Source organism: Corvus moneduloides, chromosome 4 (assembly GCF_009650955.1).
Source record: "Corvus moneduloides isolate bCorMon1 chromosome 4, bCorMon1.pri, whole genome shotgun sequence".
Lineage (NCBI taxonomy): Eukaryota > Metazoa > Chordata > Aves > Passeriformes > Corvidae > Corvus > Corvus moneduloides.
This window is the reverse complement of record NC_045479.1, coordinates 73150957-73163284: the sequence shown is the minus strand read 5'-3', so window position 1 is coordinate 73163284 and position 12328 is coordinate 73150957. Positions and strand designations below refer to the sequence as shown.

The following is a 12328-nucleotide window of genomic DNA, read 5'->3' as shown; positions in this document are numbered from 1 at the left end:
ACAAAGCGGTTGGAAAAACCACTCCCGAAAATTAAATTTAATCTGTTCTCAAATTTAGAACAACTTTGAGCACAACGTTCCCACCAAGGAAATGGCTCCAAACCACTCAGAAAAATGTTTTCCTTGGCTTCCAGATTCTGACTTTATCCAGGAGGATCATCCCAGGTGTCCAAGTCCCCTCCCAGACCTGTTTTGGTGTTGCCTCCGGTGTAGCTCAGCCCTTTGATGGCTCCGAGGGCTCCGTTGCGGTCGCGGTGTTGGTTGAAGTGAAAAGCTGCCCTGGGCTCCTCGTTGTACTGAGCAACAGCAACCTGCCAAAACCAGGGATTGAAATCCCCAAATCCACAGGAAATGGGACAGACTGCCTCGAGTCAGAGTGTGGTGCACCGGGAATGGGACTCTGGGAAAAAGGAGTCAGATCGGCACCTAAACCAACATTTTTTTATGTCCCCAGAGTTATTTGTTGGCCCAGGGTAACTCCATCATTCACCTAAAACCTCCAAGCAAGAGTCCAAGAAATTCCCATTTCCTGCTCAACTTAAAGGGGGCTCCGTAATTCTCCCTTCTTAATTTAAATGTGACATTAATTAAGCACAAATGACCCCAAATAAATGAGGAACAGAATCTTCCAATTGGCTTTGCTGTCATTAAATCCCTCAGGCTTCGTTTGCCCTTGAGGAGTTTCCCACCATGACCTGGGGCTTTGGTTCTCTGTTTGTTGGAGGAGGGAGCTGCTGGCACATCCTGCATTTCCCACTTGGATCCACACCTGGATTTCCAACTGTCCTCACTTTGGATTCTCAACCATTCCCACTCTGGATTTCCAACTGTCCTCACTTTGGATTCCCAACTGTCCTCACTTTGGGTTCCCAACCGTCCCCAGTCTGGATTTCCAACCATTCCTACTTTGGGTTCCCAACCGTCCTCAGTCTGGATTTCCAACCATTCCCCCTCTGGATTTCTAATCATTCTCACTCTGGAATCCCAATCATTCTCACTCTGGAATCCCAATCATCCCCACTCTGGATTTCCAACCGTCCCCACTCTGGATTTCCAACTGTTCTCACTCTGGATTTCCAACCGTTCCCACTTTGGATTTCCAACCATTCCCACTCTGGATTTCCAACCGTCCCCACTCTGGATTTCCAACCGTCCCCACTCTGGATTTCCAACCATTCCCACTTTGGATTTCCAACCATTCCTCCTTTGGATTCCCAACCATCCTCACTCTGGATTTCCAACTGTCCTCACTTTGGGTTCCCAACCATTCCCCCTCCAGATTTCTAATCATTCCCACTCTGGATTCCCAACCATTCCCACTTTGGATGGGGTTGGAAATGGGATCCTAGACGGGAATATGCACCCAGCAGATCTCTGAGCTAACCTAGACAGTATTTCAGGTGTGGAATTTGCTTTATTCCCAATGATTCAGTCTTGGAAAAATAACCAAGAAATGGAAATCTATCCAAATGGGAAGGCTGACATTGAGGAGACTTTAATTCCTGTCTGTTTTGTTCCATACATGTTTTTCCCTGGCCTTTCTGTTCCACAATTCCTGGGTGAGCAGAATCTGCTCCTGGCAGGGCTGAGCAGAAGGAGAAAAGAGAAGGAAAACAACTTCAGGAAATGGAATAACAAAATCTTACCTGTATCCCCTCAGGCCCAATCTTGGGGAAATAGGAAACGATCCGGAAGAGGAGATCCTTCACTTTATTGAAGTTGCTCTGGCCGATACTCGAGGATTCATCCACCAGGAACCCAACGTCTGCCTTGAGCTTCCCACAAACTGCAGAGGGAAGAGAGGAATTCCATAAGCTGAGGGGTCCTGAAGCAGAATCGTGGGGTTTTGTGTGTTCAGAGCAACAAAACAAACCCCAAACCTCTTGTGATGCCAAGTTCTGGGTGAGCAGCAGCACCTTCCCCCCTCAGGGTAGTGCCGAGGCCTTCACCACATTTATGGGGTTTGGGCCTTCCCTGACCCTGTCCACTCGTTATTCAAAGAATTAAGACCACTTTTAGCTCCTGGGATCAGAGAAGATCTTGGCCTCTGGAAGTTTTGACTCTTTCTACATCATCATCATAGTCATCATCATCATTCCCACACTCACTTGGCCCAGGCAGTGTTGTCAGCGGGGCCGACACCGCACTGGTCCATACTGGAGCCTCTGGGAGCTTTGTGCTGGTGGGCACTGGGCGAGGAGTGGTCCCCACACTGCTGGGAGATCCGGATGGAGATTTCCTTGTATCCAGTGGTGTAGGAGCCACTGGAGCGCTTGGCGGCTCTCTGGGAGGTCCTGCTGTAGGAGCCAAACAGAAAAGGTGGATTTTAAACCTCTTTTAGCCACGACATCGCTGTCCAGCAAAGAGGAAAAGGGTAGAAAACCCAAAAATCAGCCTCAAGAGCAGTTTTCCAGGGAAAACCGCAAGCCAGAACTCCAGCCTCCACACCTGTTTGTCCAAGGAGCGCTGTCTCCGGTCCCTCCACGTCTCCAAACACTGGTTTTATGGAAAACAAATACGTTTCCTTGGAGCTCAGCCCTGTCACTCGATACGATCGGGAAGCTGCTGGTAACAATTCCTGGGAAAGAGCGGGAGCTGTGGAAAACAGGAGGAAACATGACTGGGAGCCAGAAAAACTCAGAATAATTCCCATTTCTGCGGCATCACTGTTGGCAAACAGGAATTTGGGGATGAGATGATGCCTGGGATTTGGAGCAGAGACACAAGTAAAGCATATCCAAAGTGCAATGGTCAGGTCCTAAACCAGATGAAACGAGGTTGATTTTGTGCATTAAAAAGGAAAGAAAATTGGAATTTATCCAAGAATTTAGGGAATTTGGTACAGGTGATGCCTAAGGCTGAGAGACCAATTTCTATCCAGTGGATCCTATGGATAGAAATAAGTTCCTTTTTTTTTGGGAACGAATGGAAAGTTTGATGAAAAATAAAATCCAACTTGACTGAGAAATTCGGTTGCACAGAATTCATAGTTTTGATTTAAAATCATGATAGGGAAAAGATGTCAAAATAATGATTGACATTTCCAAAGCATTTCAGAAAAAATAAATGATGAGTTTGACAATGTTCAAAGTGAAACGTGCACTTTTTTAGTCTGAAAGAATGTTTTACTTAAAAAAAAATCACGGAAAAAGCTGAACTTCTGTGGAAAGAAATAAAATCAGTGCAAATAATCTGCTCCGTTGTCATCGACTCATAGAATTAAGGTTGGAAAAGATCTCCAAAGGTCAAATCCAGTTTGTTGTTCTCAATTCTCCACAAAAAAATTTGGGAGATAAAAAAACCCAGTAAAATCCCCCTTGAAATTTGACTCAAACTCTTCTGCTCCCAGTTTTTGAGAGGTTGAGTCAAAATAGCCATAATTGGTTTATTTTGTCTGATCCAAAGGTGGAATGATCCCAAGTGGAGTAGAAAGGGATCCCATTTTTTATGGGACAGGCTGGATGGAATCAGCAGGGAAAAGGGCATTAAAAGAGCTCAAAAAGAGCAAGGGAAATGTGTCCTAAAATAACTTTCATTTAGGACAAAAATCAAGTTGTGTGGAGGAAAATTAATCAAGACAAAAACAAAAAGGACCAAATTTTTAATTGCTTTTCTACACCAGTGTTGGCAGCCGGGATAATTAACCAGGAAAAACTGGAATTACTCGCTTAGGAGCATAAATCCGATCCTATGGAGAAGGGGGATCAGGATTCGTCTGCTGGTGATGGGAAATCAAGATTTATAAGCCCGTTCCAGCGGGATCGATGGAGGGAGGGCACATGGGGGACTGTCAGACATGGGATTATCCATTCCTGCTTCCCAGACAACTCTGAAATCAGGGATTTCTGAGCCCTTCTGGATCAATATTTGCACAGGAAAGGAACAGTTGCTTTAGCTCAGTAAAATCACCCCAGAGATCCAAATTTTCCATTCCCAAATCACTTTTCCATAGTATTTAGCCCCCCAAAAATGCTGCCAGCACAGGACACTTCATCCCAAGGACACAGCCTACAAGTGTGGAGCTGCCAATCCTAAAATATCCTTGGAATTAAAAAAAATTAAAGTTCCCGGTAGCTCCAAAAGCACTGCAGGGAGCACAGGGAGTTCTGTCGGATTTGGTTTCTTTATTGACTCGTGGACATGAACTGATCCCAGGAAAAAGTTTGTGGTTGAAGCCACAGGGACAGGAAAATTCAAATTCAAGGAGGATTTTAGTCCAATCCAGGGAAAAAAAAGTCATGGAATCGGTGCTTTAAAAGGGCAAATCCTGAAAAGCCAAATCAGTCAGGAGAAGTAATGGTGAGGAATGATTAAGGAATTTTTGGAAGCTCTTCACAGCAGAGCAGAAATTTTAAACAGCTAAGAAGGAGGTTTTATGGATGACAAAAATCCACCTTTTTTGGTGGATTTGGTGGACAGGAAGGGACACTGATAATGCCAAAATTCCTTTTTCCTGTGCTATTCCCACACCTCCTTTTTTTCTTCCCTCAGGGATTTTGCAATGGCCAAATGGGACATTTTGGGAGCTTCCTCCAGCTCCCATTTTTCCTTTTTTTGCCCCCAAATGGAGAAGCTGAGATGAAGGAACCCATGGAAACCCTCAGGGTTCTCCTGCTAAACAGGATCCAGAGAAGTTCAGGAGGTGGATCAGGGTTTCCTTCCCACACCGAACGTTACCTGAGGACAATCCCCAAGTCAGTAAATACAGGGATGCTCCAGGAACAGCCCCCCAGGACAACAAAATGCTGGAATCCGCAGCCTCCTGCACGGTGAATCCCATCACTTTGGGCAAATCCACTGTTGGAAAAACAAAGAACAAAGTTTAGGGGCTGAAAACAGCTCTGGAGACCCTTCTGCCTCCAAAATTCCATGATTCTAGTGAGAGGAAGGAGTTCCTCCAGCACTCCAGGTGTTTTCTCCAGGAAGGTGAATCAGGCCAGGTCCTCAGTCGGTGGGAATTGGTGGGAATTTTTTAGTCTGGCCTCTAAACTGGCTGAAATTGGAAGTTTTGGGATGGGCAATGAAGTTTTTCCTGTCATTTTTTCCAGATGCTCCCTGAAATCCCAGCATTGGCTCCATATCCCTGACTTTTCCCACCGTTTGATCTCCAAACAACTCATGAGGGATGTTGGTCTTTACCTGCTGGAAACGGTCAAGCTATTGCAACTAAAGAGGGAATTCCAAGATAATGTGCCCTAAAAATGGGGATTATTGGCTGGGGAAGACAGGGAAGGGCCCAAAATTCCTCAATAGCAAGAAAAAAGGACCGCTGGCTGGTTTTGGTGGGATCTGAGAAGAAACAAGGCTGAGTTGGATGGGGCTTGGAGCAACCTGGTCCAGGAAAGGTGTTGGAATCGGATGATCTTCAAGGTCCCTTCCAACTCAAAACATCCTGGAATTCCAGGAATAAGGTGTCAATCAGCCAAAATTGCTCTTTTTCTTTCACTCCCCTACGGAGATGTTCTTATCCCAATCCATGAATCCCACACTCACAGGTTTTGGCTGTGAGGACCGTGGGGTTTCCCTCCTGTCCCCTTCCCACTGCAGACACGGAGATGGTGTAGGTGGTGTTGTCCTTCAGTTTGGGAATGGTGAAGGCAACGGCCTCTGCCGGGACCAGCTGGGAAGATTCCGAGTCACCTGAGAGGAGACATCCCGAAAAACCCGCAGTGTCCATGGAAAGGGAAGTGTAACAGTCATTGTTACAGCAGCTTCACACTCATCTGACAGGACCTGGCCAGGGAGGAGAGTTAGGAGCTCATTTTGCCTGTGGGGAAACTGAGGCACAGGGAGCGGACAGATCTAGTCACAAAGGTGGAAGGGAACGAATTCCTGGATATCCCAAATCCCAGCTATGTTTATATCCTTGGTTAGAGCCTAAAGCTTGGCTCAGGGCTCATTTAGAGGGGTTCAACCTGTCCCTGTAGACATTAAAGTCCCCACCCACCTGATCATCCATGGAAAAAGCAATTTCCTGAACCAAATTCCCTATTTTTGTGCTCCCTGACCAAAGGATCGGGATCCTTACTGTTGGATGGCACCCAGGATATCTTGTAGTTACTTATCCCAGGAAGCTTTTTCCAAGCCAGCTTCAAAGTGTTTACACCAGGGTCAGTAACCCTCAGGTCCTGGATGGTCGGAATGGGGTGGGAATCTCCAGGAGGAGCTGGAAAATGAACCAGGATAAGATTTCAGCTCAGTCCCAGAGCAGCAGGTTCACAACTCTAAGTTAGGGTGGAGAAGAAAAATTTGGGCATTCATTCAATATTTACTTTCCAGGCATTATCCAGGGATGCCAGGCTGAAATTCCTAATGGATCCATGGATTCCAAGCTGAGGAATCTCATCCCCACCTCTTCCTACCCACACCAAACTGGTGACACACATGAGGGACATGAGAAGGGCTCCAAGAGAGGATGGATCATCCACACACATCTTCAAATTCCATGAAAAACTCATTGAGATGAACTCAGGTGGAAAAGACACTGAAAGGAGCCAGAACTCCACGTTGGAAGAGGCAAAGCCACAATCCAAGGAATTCCCAAAACCCCAGTGCTGGTGAGTGACCCTGGGTGGTGCCTGCGGAGAGGCTCCTGCATTCCCGAGGTGGCTGTGGATAAATAATTCCGGGAAGTGATCCAGGACTGTCCAACGTGCCAGAAGGACGTGTCCCCTCCCTCCCACAGGAACAGCCATGGATTATTGCCAGCAGCAGTGAGGGCTGCTCGTTCAACAGGATACCCTGAGTTGGATCCACCAGGATCATGGAGTCCAACTCTTAAATGGATGAACACAGGGATTGAACCCAAAACTTTGGTGTTTTTAGCACCAGCCTCTGACCCAACTGAGCCAATCCCAACACCATCAATCCAAGCTTTGCATCCCAACTCAAGGAGGGTTTTTCCAGCGGGATTTACCTGTGTGGTGAGTCAGGGTCACCTCCGGCCCCTCGGTCCTGCTGAACACAGCCCGGACACTGACCCTGTACAGGGTGTTGGGCATCAGGTGGTCAATCCGGTGAGCCAACACTCGGCTGCCCAGGTACTGAGTCCTGGCAACCTGTTTTCCTGTAAAAACAGGGATATTTCAGAGCCTGGAGCTCACTTCCTTCCTCCAAAGGAAATTGCTGCCCCGCTGCCCCAGAGTTTTGGGGATTATCTCCATAAATAAAACCATGGAAACAAGGAGAGAAGGAGCCGTCACCAAGAGCGGGATCTCTTTCCTACCCCCAGGAGCAGGTCAGGAATTTGGGAAGGTGCTTGGAATGCCCTTTCCCTGCTCACCTTTACCTGCTCCCACGGGGCTCCAGGTGAGTTTGAATTTGGTGGCAGCAGCTGTTGCACTCCAGGCTACGGACAGGCTGGTGCTGGTGTGGGACATCACCTTGAAGTTGGAGACGGATCCCAGAGGATCTGCAGGATGGAGACAACATCAGGAGTGTCCTGATTCCCGTCCAAAGGCTCATCATTGACACTTTAATGGGTCAAAATTGTATCAAAGGGTTCAAAATGGTGGCTTTGCTTATCCTTGGTGTCTCCTCATCCTCACCTGGAGAGACACCACTTTCTACTGCTTGAGGTCATCAAGGAGCACGTTCTGCTCTAGATCCAGTGGGAGCAAGGCCAGGACAGGCAGCTCAGGGATCCATGGAGTCAGGAGATCCATATCCCAGTGCCCCAGGTGGAACACCCACCCAGAGCTCCCGCAGCTGCTGAATAGTCCCCGTTCTCTTCCTCACAAGGGTCAGGCCATTATCCCCTTATGGTATTCCAGGGTTTCCAATCACCTGCTGCCGCTTTGGAACCTCTTCCAACGATCCCACCTCTGCTTTTGGATCAACATTCCTGCCTCTCCTCCGCTCCCAGGGCAGCAGCCCAGAAGTTTGAGAGAGAGGGACAATATTTACCCATCAACTTTCCCTATTTTACACAAAGGATTTGCCTTTTGTCCAGGGAATCTGATCTTCCAGGAGGATTCCTTTGGAATTGTGGAATTCTTTGAGGCAGGGGACAGCCCTTATCACCAAGCAGAAAGGACCACATTAGGATGTTCCATGGTCCTTATCTTCCTATGGTTTCCTACAGCAGAATTTACCCAGATTTCCTATTTTTCATATTTTTTTTCAGATGGATTCTAACATTGTTGAGGAATTAACCATTGGTCTGGATTTTGGGATACCTGGAAGCTCAGTGAGTGCAGATTGAGCACTTCACCATTGGAGAGGGACTTTGGACAAGGGCCTGGAGGGACAAGACAAGGGGAGTGGCTTTAAACTGAAAGAGAGCAGGGATAGATGGGATATCGGGCAGGAATTCCTGGCTGGGAGGATGGGAGGCCCTGGCACACGGTGCCCAGAGAAGCTGTGGCTGCCCCTGGATCCCTGGCAGTGCCCAAGGCCAGGCTGGACGGAGCCTGGAGCAGCCTGGGACAGTGGAAGGTGTTGGAACAAGATGGGCTTCCAACCCTTCCAACCCTTCCAGCCCCAACCAATCTGGGATTCAATGACATCTGAAGCTCTGCCCAAGCCCAGAGCACGGGAAAAGACCCAGTCACGGATACACAAGGTCGAACCGGATACACAGAGGTTATGTTCTGTAGCAGCTACTCTACCACCCCACCCACACTCACCCGTCCTGGCCGAGGTGGTGATCCCGGGGCCCTCCCCGGAGCCGAAGAGCACGGACAGGGAAATCACGTACTCGGTGTCGGGGGCCAGGCTGCGGAGCTGGTGGGACGTCACCGACTTGTTGAGGGCCAGGTGACGAGGACGGTCCTTGCCAAAGAATTCTTTGGAAGAGAAAATAAAGCACAAGAGGAGGAAGAGTCTGGTGAGCAGCTCTGTTGCATCCTGAGATATCCACCATGCTCCCAGCAGAACCTCTGCTGGAGGACACCTGTTCCAGGACAATTCAGGAGGAATTTCTGCATGGAAAGGGTGGTCAGGCATTGGAAGGGGCTGCCCAGGGAGGTTTGGAGTCCACAGTCCTGGAGGTGTCCAAGGAAGAACCGGATGTGGCATCACAAGCTGGGGATTGGGCACAGCTTGGACTTGGAGGTCTTTTCCAACCTCAGTGATCCTGGGATTCCATGCGTTCACTGGGGCAAGGGAGAGTTTTCCTATTGTTATTTATTTTGGAATTTTAATACCTAAAGGATCCAAACCAGTTGAGAGGAACTGAGTCCAAACCAGCTCTCACTTCCAGGGCCCACAGGAATGTGGGAATGTTCCCTGTCCCCTTCCTGGGGATTCCTGGCATTCACTCTGTGTTGGGCTGGGGCCAGGTTGGTGCCTCAGGGCCAGGAATAATCCCTGGCTTCAGTTTAAATTCTGGAATTGTGGGAGAGGCTGCTCAGAGCAGTTCATGACCTGGAAGCCAGATTCCTGAGGTTCTCCCATTCCAGCGAGAGCAGAGACAGATCTCACCTGGTGTTGGACCCCAGGCCACTCTGTAGCCGGTGGCCCCCACGACCGAATCCCAGGACACCAGCAGGCTGTTGATGGAAATCTCGCTCACTTTCAGCATCTGGACAGTGCTGGATGCCACTGCAGGAGGGAAGAGTTGCCCAGTTCCATCGAGGTCCCAACAGCTTCAAAGAGGTCCCCAAACCCAACAATGCAGGGGAGTGACAGAAGTGACACCAGCTCCGTGCCACCACCCCTGAGTTTGCATGGGCTGAATGCCACCCCTGCTGCAGGACACTCACCCGTGGTGGCTTTGCCGCTCACCACTGGCCCCTCGATGTCCCCAAAGATGGGGTTGATGGTCACCGTGTGCTCTGTGCCCGGTTCCAACCCCTGGATCATGTAGAAGCTGTAGGAGCTGCCGAGGGTCACGTCCTGGATGCTGCCCTCTGCGAAAGGGAACGGTGTCTCCTGGCTCAGCCCACCCCACCCTGGACACACCGGGACCATCCTGGGTGGGTGCAGGTGGAAAAAACCCACATCCACCCGGGAAGAGCTCAGGGATCACCGAGGTAACTCAGGGATTTGCAAAGCAAAGGAAATACATCAGGAAAACCCCAAAACAGGCACGCTGGGGCCTGTGAGTGATCCCATAAAAGGGTCCACACCCTCCACCCTGGCTGACTCCATGCTGGAGTCACCCTGCCTTCCCTACAGGAATTAGAGCCAATGATGCCCCAAACCCCAGTTTTAGTCTCCTTGTTGAGGACCCAGCTCAGCTAAACCTGCCCAGCAGGAGAAGAGTTAAAACCGAATTCCTGTGGATCCACCCGTGCTTCCCAGGGGCAGGGAGGTGCAGGCAGCAGGATGTTGAGGAAAACCTCTAAAAGAAGGAAAATGCCTTTTCCAGTTTGGTCACTGGATGGTGCCACGTCCCCATTTTCTGTCCCAGCAGCACTCGGAGCCCCATCCCCCTTTTCCCACCTGCTCTCCACATCCCCCATCTCCAGTTTGTGTTTATCTAATTCCGGTTTTAAAAGTCAGACGAGGAAAACCAGTCCCCTCCTGGGCTTGGGATGGGCACCAGGGTCTGGATCCCATCACTGCATCCCTAATCCCGGGATGGGATGGAGTGTGGGAAGAGGACCCAGAGGCCAGGGCGGGGCTGCCCTTGGGATATTGCCACTCCTGGAATTGGGGTGAGCTGGTACCAGGTGAAAAAGCAGCTGGAAAATTGGGGGGTGGAGGTGATGTGTTCTTCCTGTTCCACCTGAGAAGGTTGTCCCACTGTCCCCTCAGTGTCCCCATTCCCAGACCGAGCTCCATTCCTGGCTGGGATATTGGGCACAGGCTGGGAAAACTGCTGAGTTTTGGGGTGTGCTGTGAGAAAAGTTGATTACAAAGCAATAAAAGCCATTTTATGTCTTCCCTGTAAAGATTTTTCCCTCCTGGTGACCTTTGGAGCTGTTCTCCCACTAATCCCCCCTGTTCCTGGTGGGAGATGTCTCCTTCCATCATAACCAGGGGAGATGAGGGAGAGGAAAATGTGGTTTTTATTCACAGCCTGGGATAGAGCCCAGGTGTCCTGACATCCCTGAGCCCAAGAAAAATCCACCTCCCAAGGCCAAAATCTGCCACCAAACCGGAATTTCTCACTCCTGCTCCCCTCCCAGCACCACAGAAAATATGTTTGGGTTCAGGGTAGGGGAAAAGCTGCAGCTGGAAAGGTGGATCTGTCTCGAAACTCCCAAATTTGCCTAAAAATGAGGATTTTAGGGGATGCAGCCAGGTTTTAGTGCTGCAGAGAGAAATGCAATGAGCACAGGCACTTCCAGGCTGTCCCCCCAAAACCCCTGTACTCAGCTGTCCCCCAAGAAACGGGTGACCCCAAATACTCAGGGGCTGTGCAGCTACACAGGGAGGGTTTTCCCAGCTCCTCTCAGTTATTCCAAGGCTCCTCAGGTCCAGCAAATCCAGCACGAATCCCGTGTAACCAGCCTGGATCCACCAACCAGCTTTATGCAGAGCCAGGGCAGGAATTTTTGCTTCCACAGCAGAGAAAACTCCATTGGTCACAGACCCCCCAAAAAAACCCCCAATTCCCTCTGGACAAAAATGGAATCCAATCCAATCCAAAGTGCATCCAACGCCTTGGGAACCTCACAGCTCCCATCTTTCCATGCCCTGGGAACTGGTACAGCCTCCACCCCTGTCCGTACCTGCTGATGCCCAGGTGAGCCTGTATCCCGTTGCTCCCCGCACAGGGCTCCACCGGGCCTGCAGCGTGTCCGTGGTCTCGTTCTGCAGCAGGAGGTTTTCCACAGGCAGGAGCTTCACTGGAAAGAGGACAGGGAAGAAACTTTTCAGAGCATTGGGAGTGGAGGACTTTGTTGGCTCTCCATGAATGTTCCTCCAGCTCAGCTGGCTGAAGGGAATGCCTGGAAGGAGGTGGCCATGTGGAGGTTGGGTTCTGCTCCCAGGGAACAGGGACAGGATGAGAGGGAACGGCCTCAGGCTGGGCCAGGGGAGGGGCAGGGTGGATATTGGGAAAAATCCCTTCATGGAAAGGGTGGTCAGGCACTGGCACAGCTGCCCAGGGCAGTGGTGGAGTCCCCATCCCTGAAGGGATTAAAAAGCCCTGTGCATGTGGCATTTGGGGACACGGCAGTGCTGGGAATGGTTGGATTTGGGGATCCTAGAGGGTTTTTCCAGCCTTAATGATTCTGTGAGAGGGATTTCCAGGACCTCCTGCCTGGGGGCTGAAGGCATCTCATGAACCACAGGTAGAACAGCCCAACCTGTGACTGTCCAGGACCAAACATCTCTGAGCACCAACCTTGTGCAGTGTGGGTGCAAAACAGGAGGGAAAATGATCTCCCACCCTTCCCCCAGGCTGCAGGATGATGGTGTTGAGGACGTCCACGTC

At 50.0% G+C, this 12328-nt stretch overlaps 1 protein-coding gene across 29 annotated transcripts in view; it reads right to left on the bottom strand.

The window, feature by feature from the left end:
* LOC116443165 (collagen alpha-1(VII) chain-like) overlaps positions 1-12328 on the bottom strand; it is a 94051-nt gene that overhangs the window by 56469 nt on the left and 25254 nt on the right. For 26 of the 29 annotated variants that reach the window (XR_004239767.1, XM_032107094.1, XM_032107098.1 and 23 more), the window contains 13 exons: positions 11622-11738; positions 9705-9851; positions 9424-9543; positions 8628-8786; positions 7283-7411; positions 6917-7066; positions 6029-6166; positions 5494-5640; positions 4678-4797; positions 2449-2595; positions 2109-2297; positions 1647-1786; positions 188-311 (listed from right to left, as the gene is read on the bottom strand). Coding sequence is in view for 28 of the 29 variants with exons in the window: in XM_032107094.1 (XP_031962985.1) it covers positions 188-311; positions 1647-1786; positions 2109-2297; positions 2449-2595; positions 4678-4797; positions 5494-5640; positions 6029-6166; positions 6917-7066; positions 7283-7411; positions 8628-8786; positions 9424-9543; positions 9705-9851; positions 11622-11738 (1827 nt within the window). In the remaining variant the exon portion in view is untranslated. The remainder of the gene's footprint in view (positions 1-187; positions 312-1646; positions 1787-2108; positions 2298-2448; positions 2596-4677; positions 4798-5493; positions 5641-6028; positions 6167-6916; positions 7067-7282; positions 7412-8627; positions 8787-9423; positions 9544-9704; positions 9852-11621; positions 11739-12328) is intronic. The other 3 variants (XM_032107096.1, XM_032107097.1, XM_032107110.1) reach the window with 3 other exon arrangements.